The 13,736-nt window shown below is 44.5% G+C and overlaps 1 protein-coding gene across 1 annotated transcript; it reads left to right on the top strand.

Moving 5' to 3' along the window:
* The first annotated feature begins 674 nt into the window (after positions 1–674).
* Positions 675–5,202, top strand: LOC134488925 (16 kDa beta-galactoside-binding lectin-like). The gene is made up of 3 exons (XM_063291280.1): positions 675–783; positions 2,687–2,858; positions 4,997–5,202. Exons 1-3 carry the CDS (start codon positions 707–709, stop codon positions 5,141–5,143), a joined length of 396 nt encoding a protein of 131 aa, XP_063147350.1. The 5' UTR covers positions 675–706; the 3' UTR covers positions 5,144–5,202.
* Positions 5,203–13,736: the final 8,534 nt, after the last annotated feature.

Consider the following 13,736-nt stretch of genomic DNA (forward strand, 5'->3'; position numbering starts at 1 on the left):
AAGGTGCTTGTTCTTTACTTATTAACCATTTGGAGATAAGGCTTATTACAAAGTCCAAACAGAAGCTGGAATCTTACCCAGCCAGGCAAATTTCACTCCTCAAATTTCAAATTAACCCAATTCACACGTTCACAAAGACATTATACTTTTCCTTGGTTGGGCTTAATGCTGATGCATGAATTCAGTTAATTATGGGGTTTGGGGTAAATCATGGGTAACAAAACATGCTTAGTATGACTGGCTTCACAGATTACACTAAGCTATGAATAGGTCTTAAAAGATGGGATTCACATATTCAGTGACCAATTGAAGAAACTGCAATTAGCTGGATTGTTAACATGGGCAGTTAACACTTTCATTAATGCCCTTCAGGTCCTAGGCATCTGGGAGTGGGGCAGGAGACACTGCACCATGATGACATCATGATACATATGACATGGTTTTGATGTCACTGTGGGATCTACCAGAATTTATGTCCCAGATCTGTGAGCAATACTCCAATTCCTTGATACTTTTTGTAACAAATTCTGGGTGGAGAGGTCCCAACACACCTGAAGACATGCAGGGGATTTCTTGGTAGGACATTCATAATGGAGAATGTTTCCTATCCCATTGGATGTGTAGAGAAATGAGATTATATGTGTGTTTTGGTCCTGGAAGCCATGGATATCACAACACAAACACTTGCTTGTTTCTCTTTCAGAACATGAAAATCTCCAACTTGTCAGTGAAGCCTGGTGACTGCATCAGACTGAAGGGGAAAATACATCCAGGGGCCAAGAGGTCTGTATGGTTAATTGGCTTTAGGCAGGACTGAAATTACATTGGATCTGTTTTGGCTTTGGGCAGACTTCAAAGCCTTCCCTTTCCACTTCTGCTGCTCATATGAAAAATTATTAGTGCAGTGTTTTCATTGGCAGTGAGCTTAAAACATCCAGCTTGCAAACAAAACACCTTCTTAAATTACTGAAAATTGATATTTTCTCTTTGAAATGACTGAAGCTGGGTTCCGATACCTTTACAGGCAACATGGTTGGCTGGTCAGGGGACGGATTATCAGACACTTCAATCTGTTTTCAACTAATGCAGCCTTTTCTAATATCCCAGATTTGCCCAAGGTCATTTTGGTCTTGCAAATCCCAACACTCAGGGAGGAACTGTGTTTGGGATGAGCTGATAAAGTGATTGGGTTTACACACTGACCTGTGGTTTGGTGAATAAACCACAATGTCAACAACACTGGTTGATCTTCAAAAGGAAGTTGCCCCCTAATTTTGCCCCACTGCCAACCCAATGCAATCCAGGATGGAATTTCTGAAGTTGGCTTAAGAAACAGCCGGTGTTAGCACAGGAGACAAGCAGCATAGGATCCAGTGCAGAAGTCCCCTTGGAAGGTTCCCTGGGAGCAGACCTCACTTTCTGCTTGTCTATGAAGACTTGGTATCAGCAAGAACAACAGGGTAACAATATTCATGGCTGAGCTTCCCCATCTGCCCACCATTCTTCAGCCATAGTAAGCTTCTCTTGCATTCAAATCAGTGGTCGTCCTCCTCCTCCTCCTCCTCCTCCTCCTCCTCCTCCTCCTCCTCCTCCTCCTCCTCCTCCTCCTCCTCCTTCTTCTCCTCCTTCTCCTTCAACCCAGACATAACCAACTCATAGTCTGCAGACTCCACGTTGCACTCAGTCCTATTTCTGTGCCCCCAGGGTCCTCTAAGGGCAGATCCAGACATTCTGCTCTGCCCATTGCTAGTATGCCCCCCTCCTGAGTGCAGAAACGCCCCCATCCCACAGCAAATGTATCCCCCAGTTGTATTTTCTAGCTCTGATTCAAAACTGGTGCTTTCCAACCCGAGCCATCTTAAGCCCTTCAGGATGGATAGTCTTCAGCGCTTCCTTCTGATTGAGTTACAGACACAGCTGCAATTGGCTGCAGGGCTTGGCATGTTCCCTCACCTCCAGCAGCTGGTCACTGCCCTGAGTAGCCATTTTGTGCTTGGCTACTCTGTTCTCCACTTCCTTAAAAAAAAAATCTTGGAGTTAGGCCATCAGTGCCCCTTAAATCAATGAACTTTCCCTGACCAATGATTTCTCACCCTCTCTGAAAGGTCCCTTCTCAGCCCTCAGCATCCCCCAGGGGATAGCCTTTCAGTTTTGGCCCAGAAGCTTCATCCCATTCCTTGCCCTCCGTATGCAATATTTTTCCTTGGTTTTGCAATTAAAAGAAGTTGATGCAACTTGATGCTTCAAAGCTTTGTTAAACAAAGTCCTGCTGAATCTAGTCCCACCTCGGTGGTGAAATGCTTGTGGCATACTGGGTTCTGCTGCAATGAAGCTGTGATGCTTCAAAAGGGGAGAAATGAAAAGAAAATTAAGAGGACTCTATCAGGGTCAAGTGGGAGAATGCAGGAAGGAAGACAAGCAGGGCATCCAATTTTCTAGAAGGAAAAGCAGATACCGGTAGAACAGTTCATCCTGGAGTCAGCCCCAAGGCTTGCCTTCCCTGCATGGACGGGAAGGGCATGATGCAGGCGAACCACCAGTCAAGCCTTATGATGGCCAAAGTCCAGACTGAGCACCAGCCCAAGCACCAGCCCAGCCTTGTTGCCAAACCACTACAAAGGGGACTGCAGTTTTTGAAGTTGGCTTAAGAAACTTGTTTTTAATGTGTCTCCCTTCCCTTTGTTAGTTTTTCCCTCAACTTGGGTCAGGATGATTCAAATCTAGCCCTTCACCTAAATGCTCGCTTTGAAGCTGTTGGAGACATCAGGAAGATTGTGTGCAATTCCAAGTCGAATGGCACGTGGGGTGCAGAGCAGCGACCATCGCAGTTCCCGTTCCATGAAGGAGCTGAAACTAAGGTCAGGAGAAGCATTAAGGCACTGAAGTGTCAATTCCAAAATTTGGGATCTCTTTAAAAGATGCTGCTGAGTGTTGGACATGGTCCTTTCTCTGAAGTTTTGTCGGATCTTCTTGGCTGGCCGGTGTGAAATGCCACTGGGGGCACCATGTTGGAAATCTTAAGGATGTCAGCTGCTGCTACCAAGACACTTCTCAGTCACTTTTTTCTAGGGAGTAGAGAGGACTTTCAGGCTGAATTCATTACTCTAGGTTAAAATGAAGTTGAATGGATTGTGGTTTAGCATAAGGTAGGAACCAGCCATTGACTTAGCATGCTCTGTGAACCAGGCCAGAAACATTAAGATGATTTATCTTACGTGAGATGGTTTTCTATTACATAACTATGCTCAAGCACACTTGTGGTGTCAATGTGCTTAACAAAGCTTAGTATGAGCTCATCCTATGGCTGAGAACAAGTGAGAGACTGCAAAGAGAAAGGAAGATTGATTGAAATAGGTAAGGGCCAAGGTGATGTCACAGGCTAATGGCATCATAGGGGAAATTCCATCATTTGCATGATGACATGTGCACATGTGATGTCACTTCCCCCAACATGGAAACCAGTGGTCACTGAAGCACCAAGCTTCTCCTGTAAAAGGTTGAGCTGTGTTCTGATCATGCCAGCCTTCAGAGCCATCTTCAAGAAGAAGGATGTAGAAGAGAGTGTATCAAGTAGCTTTGAAAAACTCAATGGAAGGGGAGAGAAGTTCTCAAAACCAAGGCCCAAAGCATAACCTATGGTCTTCCAGCATGTTGGATAGCTCCGAGGAAGGGGAGAAAATCACACTCTGTCTGTGTCCTTGCTTGTAATGAGTCAATGTTACTAAAGCTTCTAGCTTTGTGGAATACAATATGATCCCTCTGTCAGCCAACAGCAATATTGGAAGGAACCATCTTTGGAGGCAAGTAGGCACATGTGGAACTGGAGCATAGGATGGGCATTTTCACAAACTGGCAGTCATTACAGATGCCCTCTGTTTTGAGCCATCAATGTACCACTGTAGATGGCAGGTGATAAGGTTGCACCCTAGGCAGGCTTCCAAAGCCACTCTTATTTTCTAAGTATGTCCACATGGCTCAGAAGTGAAGCGTTAAAGGCTGATGCTTTGCTTCACAGAATGCTGCTTTGATTTTCATTTTCTTTTTAATTAAAAAGACCTAATTTTTTAAAGCCGGGTGGAAAAGAAAGCCTGACAGATGCCAAGGGAATTGTCCACAATATATTACATGCGATAAACATGTTAATCGAAGGATGCCATGATAGACTAACTCTGCTACATTTCTGGAAACCATGGCTCTTCTGAGTTTCCCCACAAAATCTGAGTGTTGCCTTATTGCCTCCTAGAATCTGAGGAAGATAGATAATTCCTAAACTACAAGTAGTTCAGGTATCCAGGGAGGCCCAAGCCATAGTAAAAATACAAAAGGATGGCATAAGGAAAGAAAAGAATAAAGCCAAAAAGCATACAAAAAAGAGTGAGCCACTCTTTGAATATTTTTTAAAAATAAAGCAAAATCCTGCCTTGGTCCTGCTAATATATTTATCCCCATAACTGGAGCAATGAATTGGTCATCCATAGGCAAAATACAGGTAGTCCTCGACTTATGACCACAATTGGTACTAGAACTTCCATTGCTAAGCAATGCGGTGATTAAGGGAGTTGCACCCGATTTTATAACCTTTTTTGCCATGGTAGTTAAGTGAATTATGCGGTTCCCTGTTGATTTTGCTTGTTGGGAGCCAGGTGGAAAAGTCGCAAATGGTGATCACATGACCCTGGGACACTACAACCATCGTAAATACATGCTGTTTGCCAAGCGCCTGAATTTTGATCACGCGACCATTGGGATGCTGCAACAGTCATAAGAGCAAGGACCAGTCGTAATTCACGTTTTTTTCAGTGCTGTCATAACTTCAAGCAGTCTTTAAACAAATGGTTGTAAGTTGAGGACTACCAGTAGATGAAGTGGTGGTTCTGCCTCCAAACCTAATTCAGCTTAGGGGTGAAGGGAGGATCTGGATGGGGTGAAGGAAGGATCTGGATTTCCACTTTCTGTGGATCATCAAGGAATTAACCTGTTTCCCTGTTCTCAATAGATCTGTATCTTCTTCCAACATGGGGAGATAAAGGTGAAGATAAATGGACAGCAAGAAATCAGCTTCCCCAACCGTCTTGGGCTTAATTCTGCACAGTACTTTGCAGTGGATGGAGACATCAGCATTCTGTCTTTCAAGTTTGCTTGAAGCACAATCATACATCCCCCTGTGGATTTCTTGAACAAGATAAAAATGCAAATAAATAAGTCATTTGACTACTGTCTCTGTTTTGTTGCTGGATCTTAAGGAGCTCCAGGGGCCATAATCAAGAAGTTCTGCTATCCCAAAAACTAAGATGTTGGCCCATTGAGCCAAAAAAAATGTGGCCCCGCCACTCAGAAGAGATGCTAGGATGGGGATCCAGGGACACAGCCTTGCTTCCAGAGCAGTGCTAACACTCCATATGGAAGTGTCCAATCTTTGGATCCAAGATGTTATCCTTTTCATAGCTTGTGTTGGTTGTGCTGTAGCTACAACCACTACAGAACAACCAATACCAGCTATGAAAAAGATAACTACCATACATCAGAAACATCTCAGAAACCACCAACAGACTGTTACAACCACACAGCATCACCATAGCACACAAACCCACCAAAGCCCTCCAGAACATCTTAAGCAAACCAAAAGACCCAGTAGCCCAAGAAGGAAAAATCAGGAGTCATCTACAACAGATAGTGTAAGGACTGTAAGAGCCACTATGCAGGATAGGTGGGCAGAAGAGCAGCAGAGGGCATCCACGAACACCAACTGGCAGTCAGAAGACACAATGAAAACTCCTTCATCTCACAGCACATGGACAGACTCAACCACAGTTTCAACTGGGAAACTGTGAGCATCCTAGACCAAGCCAAATCCAAAAATGCTAGGGAATTCCAGGAAGCCTGGCATTCAGACAAATCAGCCATCCACAGACACATAGAGAAAAACCACATTTACACAACATTCGAAAGAAACAATTAAAAACAAAGCTAAGAAGGAAACAAAAAGACCAGAACACTTCCTGTCCAGCAGCCTACACCCAGATAAGCAGGGATTAACACTAGACAAACAATCAAGAAACAATACCCTGATCAAGGAACTACCAAGTAGAGAACCACACTCTCACCAACACTGGCAGGGCAAGCTACTGTATATAACCAGGGAGCAAACCCCACAGTCCCTTGTACTGATGATGTTACCTAGTTGGGTAATGAAACATCTGCAAGCAAACAACCAAGCTCAGAGAACACCAAGGACTCCACACAACAATAAGGCTTTGCTTGTATATGTGCAACTCAAAACCTCTGGAACTCCTTGTGTGTGTTGGTGGCTCAGGTAACAATTCTTAGTCAAGAAACTCTTTGGCACCATCTCTGGAAGGTGAATGGGAGAGACACAAGCCTGTGATCCTCTTCCTTTAGCCCATTTGGAGTTGCCAGCCAAAACAGGTTAAGGGGTTGAAGTCTGGAAACCATCTGAGAACATCATTTGGTGCATCGAAGGATCAACTTTTGCTGACCTCCTGATTTATCCATTTGACTTCAGTACTTTAAAGACTATTTTCTCCTTGATGCAACAGAGAGATGCCATTTCTTCTCAAGAAAACTGCCAGAGAGGCCAAGTCTTTGATTCCTTACCAGCCCTGAAAACCACTTCTAAGAGTAGGGCTGATGCAGAGAATGTGGATTCTTAATTGCACTTATTAGTCCCATGTTGGGATTACTTTAATGGAGAGGATGCTACAAAGCATTATAAATAAAAAGTTTGCATTACTTTCCCTTGTTTCCCCAGCCCTCAGAGATCAAGGTGATGCACAAGAGATTGTATTTATCTGCCTTTGATGCTTTCCTGTAAAAGGGTTTCTGCTGGTTTTCTAACCAAATACTGATCTGATGGAGACCTCTGTAGTTTAGGGCATACGAAGTTGCCTTGTGAAGCAGTCAGGTGATTGTCTTGATTTTCATCCAGCAAGTTGGATGAATAGCCTTCCTATTTGCAAGCAATCTTTTATTTTTCATGAGATCATCTACTGGGAAGATTTTAAAAGTGTGATCGATCAAAAAGCTTCCCCCAAATGATCAAATCTGCAAAACAGCAGAGAACACGACCATGTGATAAGATCATGGCCCATGATAAGATTGTTCTTCGCCATCTTGAATTTTGTATTTTTGTATTTTTGCATTTTTATATTTATATTTATATTTATTTTTATATTGTATTGTTTTAGTGATAATTTTATTCTTTTAACTTTAATTGTCTGTAAACCGCCCAGAGTGGTCGTAATACGAGATGGGTGGTAAAGAAATATGACAAATAAGTAAATGTCCTTGAAACGTTAATACAGAAGAGTATGCAAAGTAGTGTTCTCCAGATGGTTCAAAGTACAGCATTTATAACCTTTGATCATTATCCAGAGGAGCTATTGATTGCTTTTACAGCTTGCCTTTCCTTCAGCAGTAAAAGTCATCAAACAAAACACCCTTTTATTTTAATCGAAAAACAACTGGGTGCAGTATGTTAGGCTGTGAGATATTCCTTTTTCTTAGATGTATATCTTCTTCCTTGTTCCCAGGAATTCAGGGTGGTTATACTGCAATCTCCTGTATTATTCCCATAAGAACAAGTGTGTGAAAGTGTGGACAGAGAGACTGGCTGGCCAAAGCACTCAGTGAGTTTCTAAAGTTGACGTTGGATTTGACCCTTCCCAGTCATAGTCCAGCATCATAAACTCTACAGTTATGGAACTTACAGCCCCAAATATCCCGCCTTAGGCCTGAAAGCTGGCTGGGTGACCTTGGGCCAGTCCCTCCCTCTCAGCCCAAGAGCCGATCAGGTGTGGTATGAGAGTCCTAGTCCTGCCTTAGGCATGAAAGCTGGCTGGGTGACCCTGGGCCAGTCCCTCTCTCTCAGCCCAACCCACCTCACAGGGTTGTTGTTGTGGGGAAAATAGGAGGAGGAAGGAATATTAGGTATGTTCGCCGCCTTGAGTTATTTATAAAAATAGTAAAGGCGGGATAGAAAATAAACAAAATAAAATAAATAAATATACCCGTTGCCTAGGTCAACGGGGCTGAAACATTTTTTAAGTCCAAAATGTCCAGATAATGTTCAGAAGCAGCTTAGATACATCCCTAATTCATTGAATTGTAAGAAAGAGGAGGAGCAACACAATCAGATTTTGCAAGATTCTCTTATTATAGTAAATCTCAATAAAAGTAGTTATAGACATCCTGTGGAGTGGATTTCAAGGCCTGGTCTATCTAGTGGGGCCTGACACTACCCATATGTTAGTAGATGTATTTGGAAATGCAGCCTTACAGCTATTTTTCTCCACAACAGTCCTGTGAGGTAGATTGGACTAAGAAGAGGGAGTATCTCTCCCCTCCTTGCCTTTTATTCTCTGGAAAACTAGACAGGGCCCTTCTGAAATGTTTCCTGCATCCTCCCTCCTTCTGTGAGCTGAGACACCCTTTATATGCTGGTTGTCCCTTCTGCGGCTCTCCCGTCTCCCAAGGTCATTCCCCCATACCATTACGGGAGGTGAGCAGTTTACAATCTCTGATTTACCAGAATACCCTTTGGCCTCCCATTCCTTCAGGATGTTCCCATTATGAACTGGGCCATTCCACAACACCAATTCTCTGGTGAGAACACTATAGGTATTCAGCACCCTTATGTATTTCAGAAATCCACAATGAAACTATAATTAACCAACTGATGCAATTTATTAAATAACATTTGAGATCGAGAGCTGGTTTGGGGTAGTGGTTAAAGCACCAGGCTAGGAACTGGGAGGCCGTGAGTTCTAGTCCTGCCTTAGGCATAAAGCCAGCTGGGTGACCTTGAGCCAGTCACTCTCTCTCAGCTCTAGGAAGAAGGCAATGGCAAACCACTTCTGAAAATCTCACCAAGAAAACTGCAGGGACTTGTCCAGGCAGTCTTCAAGTATTGGACACGATTGAACGGATTTTAAAAAAAAAAGAGATTAATGGCATGCAGGATAATCAAATAACAAGCAGTGGACAATCAATGCGGAATGTAGCACAAAGAATATTTGAAGCCAATGGCATCCAAGGTTACGCAAGCGAATGGCATCCAAGCAGTTAATAATCTGTGGAAATTTCATACATGTCAATGAAAGAAGAAGGAAGCTGCTGTTCTGAGGGGAGATTTCAAGAAGTGACTCATGTTACACAGTGATCAGCTATAGATGGAGAAGGCAGAAAGAGAAACACAGAAGCAATATAGAAAGCTAGGATGTTGGAGGCTTTCTGTCTGTTGTGGCCAGATCCTGGCTCCCTTAAATCTACCAAATTACTTTGAAGAAACAACATAAAATTATTAAGCATGCAGACAACAGCAGTGTACACCGGGCTTCCAGCAAAGCATTGGCAGCTTGCTGAGCAGCCTTGAGCAAAAGCAGAACTGCAGCTTATGTACCTTTGGCCCACTACATTATAAAGATAAAGAAAGAGGCAGACTCAGTATAAATTACAGCATGATGTTGGAAGGTTTTTGATAACCCCATCTGGGTGACCTTCTCATTATTTATCCCATCCTACTAGGTCAGCATGGCAGCTATATTAACTTCGAGATACAGCTATTGAATACAAACAGTGTGGTTTTCTGGGTCACTGGTTTCAGCTGTGAAAGGGCATCTTATAGGGTTGGTGGTGAATGCAGCTCACATGAGTGTGGGGATACCTTTCACCACCACCCTGCCACAGCAAAGGAGAAAGTTTACAAAAAGTAGCGTTCACTCACACACATGCTAAGGAGCAGGACCTTTTGCCTGGAGTAGAGAATGCTTCTAACTGAAAAGAGTCAGACAAGGAGTATCACCTTTCCTTTGCAGCTTTCCACAATTCTGATTCTTGAAGGTCATTGTTAGACAGAATCTCCAACGGCTGGAAGGGGAAGAAGATAGGGGTACCTCTATCTTAAATATGTGCTTTGCCATTGCTGTTTGGTTGGGTCTGCTCAGTTTTCCTGGAGTTGTAGAAGTTCTCCTGGACTTCTCAGACTCAGACTGGTTCACAACACTGCTCTTTTGTCCGATTCTGGACCCAGCTGATCAGGTGAAGCTAGCTGGCTCTTCTAGGCTGTGAAAGCGATTCAACTGTAAACCACCCAGAGTCCCTCCATTTGAGGGGGAGATGAGCGGTGATAAAATTTGATAGATAGACAGACAGACAGACTATAAGGACCCAGGAAGGCTGTACTTACAAAGTCTAAGAAGTCAATATAGGTAGTCCTCGACTTATAACCACAATTGGGACTGGAACTTCTGTTGCTAAGTGAGGCAGTTGTTAAATAAGTCACACCCAAATGGCTGGTATAATTTAGAGCAGTGTTTCTCAACCTTGGCCGCTTGAAGATGAGTGGACTTCAACTCCCAGAATTCTTAGGGAATGGTTGGCTAGGGAATTCTGGGAGTTGAAGTCCACATGTCTTCAAGTGGCCAAGATTGAGAAACACTTATTTAGAGGATGGAAGCAAGCTTTTTTTTTTTTTCAGTCAATTTACAAGGTTGCCCGTCTTGCAAACAGAGACCCTGGGCAGCAAACAACATTTAAAAAAACCCATTAAAAGAGAACCAATCACAATAATATACATATAGTGACAACCAAGGACAGCAACAGTCACAACCTTAACAACCATCCTTTGGCCCCTTTCATCCCCCCGACACTCCCCTCCCCTCTAAGAAAACAGCCAAGCTTTTAAGGCTTTCCAGAATAGTAGTAAAGTTGGGACTAGGTGGATCTTGGGAAGGGTACAGTGTTGTAAAGGGCAGAAAACAGGTAGTGTTCCATACTAGCCCTTGCAGGTGGGCAAACTTCACAGTGGCAATCAGGCATTCATCTTCCTTTTTCCAAGAAACTTCATGGGGTCTGCATGGTATTTTTTTTTATCCCTCCTTTATTATTTTTATAAATAACTCAAGGCGGCGAGCATACCTAATACTCCTTCCTCCTCCTATTTTCCCCACAACAGCAACCCTGTGAGGTGGGTTGGGCTGAGAGAGAGAGACTGGCCCAGGGTCACCCAGCCTGCTTTTGTGCCTAAGGCGGGACTAGAACTCTCCTACCACACCTGATTGGCTCTTGGGCTGAGAGAGGGGGACTGGCCCAAGGTCACCCAGCCGGCTTTCGTGCCTAAGGCGGGACTAGAACTCTCATACCACACCTGATTGGCTCTTGGGCTGAGAGAGGGGGACTGGCCCAAGGTCACCCAGTCGGCTTTCGTGCCTAAGGCGGGACTAGAACTCTCCTACCACACCTGATTGGCTCTTGGGCTGAGAGAGAGAGACTGGCCCAGGGTCACCCAGCCTGCTTTTGTGCCTAAGGCGGGACTAGAACTCTCCTACCACACCTGATTGGCTCTTGGGCTGAGAGAGGGGGACTGGCCCAAGGTCACCCAGCCGGCTTTCGTGCCTAAGGCGGGACTAGAACTCTCCTACCACGCCTGATTGGCTCTTGGGCTGAGAGAGAGAGACTGGCCCAGGGTCACCCAGCCTGCTTTTGTGCCTAAGGCGGGACTAGAACTCTCCTACCACACCTGATTGGCTCTTGGGCTGAGAGAGGGGGACTGGCCCAAGGTCACCCAGCCAGCTTTCGTGCCTAAGGCGGGACTAGAACTCTCCTACCACACCTGATTGGCTCTTGGGCTGAGAGAGAGGGACTGGCCCAAGGTCACCCAGCTGGCTTTCATGCCTAAGGCGGGACTAGAACTCACAGCTTCCTGGTTTCTAGCCCATTGCCTTAACCAGTAGACCCAACTGGCTCTCCTGGAGGGTGGCACGTTGCTTTCCCATTCTTTTTATATGGAGCCTGGTGAGTGCCTTTCCTGTGGACGTTTTCGCCAGCTGCCATATTGGACAGGCCATGTATAACAAAACACAGGGCCACCCTAGTGCTGGAAGGCCAATTCACACAGAACCTAACTAGCAGATCAACGAAACGCTAAAGAAGTCAGCTTTGAAGTGGTGAGCATATCTAGTACACAGAACTGTGGGCAGTGTGGAAGGGACTTGTAAAGGGGATTCAAAACACCTCCAGCCACTTGAATGTACCTGAGAAGAATTTCAACTGCATCATTTTTAATTAGAAAATTATTCGTATCATGAGTGTATCTAGTTGGTGGGATACAGGCAATAGTGCATTGGCTTGCAGAGTGGTATCCACAGCAGCATTTCTCAACCTTGGCAACTTGAGGATGTGTGGACTTCAATTCCCAGAATTCCCCAGCCGGCTGGCTGGGGAATTCTGGGAGTTGAAGTCCACATATCTCAAAATTGCTAAGGTTGAGAAACACTGATCTAGGGTAAAGATCCTAGCTTGCCGAGATATCCCAAGCATGCTTCTGGCAAATGGCTTGAGTTGTACTCCTGGCTTACTGGCCACAATGTGCCCAAATATATGGCACTCTCCTTATGATTAGCAGGCAACGTTGAGCATGGCACAGATACAGCTAAGGCCAGTAACCTAGTTTACACCTTCTCTATCTTACTAACAAGGAGGGCTGCAACTGGGTGGGGGGGGCAACCGGGGCATGTGCTGGTGGGGAGCCTAAATGAGCACTGGGGGGGGTGCCAAAATGACTGCTGGGGGGGGCGCCAAAATGGGCGCGGAATCGATGTTTGCCCCAGGTGACACAGACCCTAGTTGCGGCCCTGCTAACAAGCATTATGTGAAAGTCTTGATTAACCAAAGCCATGATGGGCACAAGAAGTCAGGAACTAATGAAAAGTCTGCAAAAACTTGGATCTTTTCCCAGTTGCCTCTACGCATCTAATCCAGTTCAGCAAGATGGGCATGCTCTGGGTTCTGTCAGCCAAGGAACGTCGGCTGGTGGGGACCAGGAGACGTGCCTTCTCAGCTGTAGTGCCTGCCCTCTGGAACATCCTTCCTCCTGAGATTAGGATGGCCCTGACCCTGTTGGCCTTTCATAAGGCCTTGAAGACCTGGCTTCATTTCCCGGCTGTGCTGACACCGATGAATGTTAGTATCTCTTGGCTGCTATTTCTATTTAATTTCTTTTGAGCTGTTGTAATTGTTCAACTGTTTTTATGACTGTTAGCCGCCCAGAGTCACTGGTTTGAGATGGGCAGCAATCTAAATTGAATGAATAAATAAATAAATGGTATGTTGAAGGAGGACTTGAAACAAATGATGTAAAACTTAATTCAGAAAAAAACGAAACGAAGTCATAAACGTTGTGTGTTGAAAAATGGAATGGTTATAAGCGCAGATGGTCTAACCCACATCTGTGCCCCTACTGTATGACTTTATTGCGACTCCAGAAGAGTTGTAAACTTGCTCTGCACAGTAAACTGTTGTCTCAATTTACTATTTTATAACCCTGTAAAAGGCTTTTATGTTTTTATGTTATTGTATGGCTTCCTGTTACATGAGGCATTACTGACCCCAGTAAAGTTGTGTAACACACATCTACATCTGACAATTGAAAGAACATTCTCCTAAAGAAAAGAAAAGGGAGGAAGAGTGAATGCAAAAATGAAGGCAGATTAGTTTGCTAAGTCTGTCTAGAAAGACGTCTGGCAGAACGCTGCTCAAAAAGGTACCAGTGTCATGAGTACTGATGGTGAGCAGGAGGGGGCCCCTATCCAGGGGGGAAAACGCATGCGTAGTACTGAGGAATTAAGCAGCCATTCAAAGAGACACAGATCAGACCCGCCTTAACTTTTGGGGTTTATCTGTCTGGGTTTTCCCACGCTTCTTCAGTTTGTTAGGATTTT

The sequence above is a fragment of the Candoia aspera genome, chromosome 2, assembly GCF_035149785.1.
Source record: "Candoia aspera isolate rCanAsp1 chromosome 2, rCanAsp1.hap2, whole genome shotgun sequence".
Classification (NCBI taxonomy): Eukaryota; Metazoa; Chordata; class Lepidosauria; order Squamata; family Boidae; genus Candoia; species Candoia aspera.

Coding starts and splice junctions, on each gene's coding strand:
- LOC134488925 (XM_063291280.1), top strand. CDS start 707: ATGAAAATCTCCAACTTGTCAGTGAAGCCTGGTGACTGCATCAGACTG. Junction 784..2,686: donor ATACATCCAGGGGCCAAGAG/GTCTGTATGGTT, acceptor TCCCTTTGTTAG/TTTTTCCCTCAACTTGGGTC. Junction 2,859..4,996: donor ATGAAGGAGCTGAAACTAAG/GTCAGGAGAAGC, acceptor TGTTCTCAATAG/ATCTGTATCTTCTTCCAACA.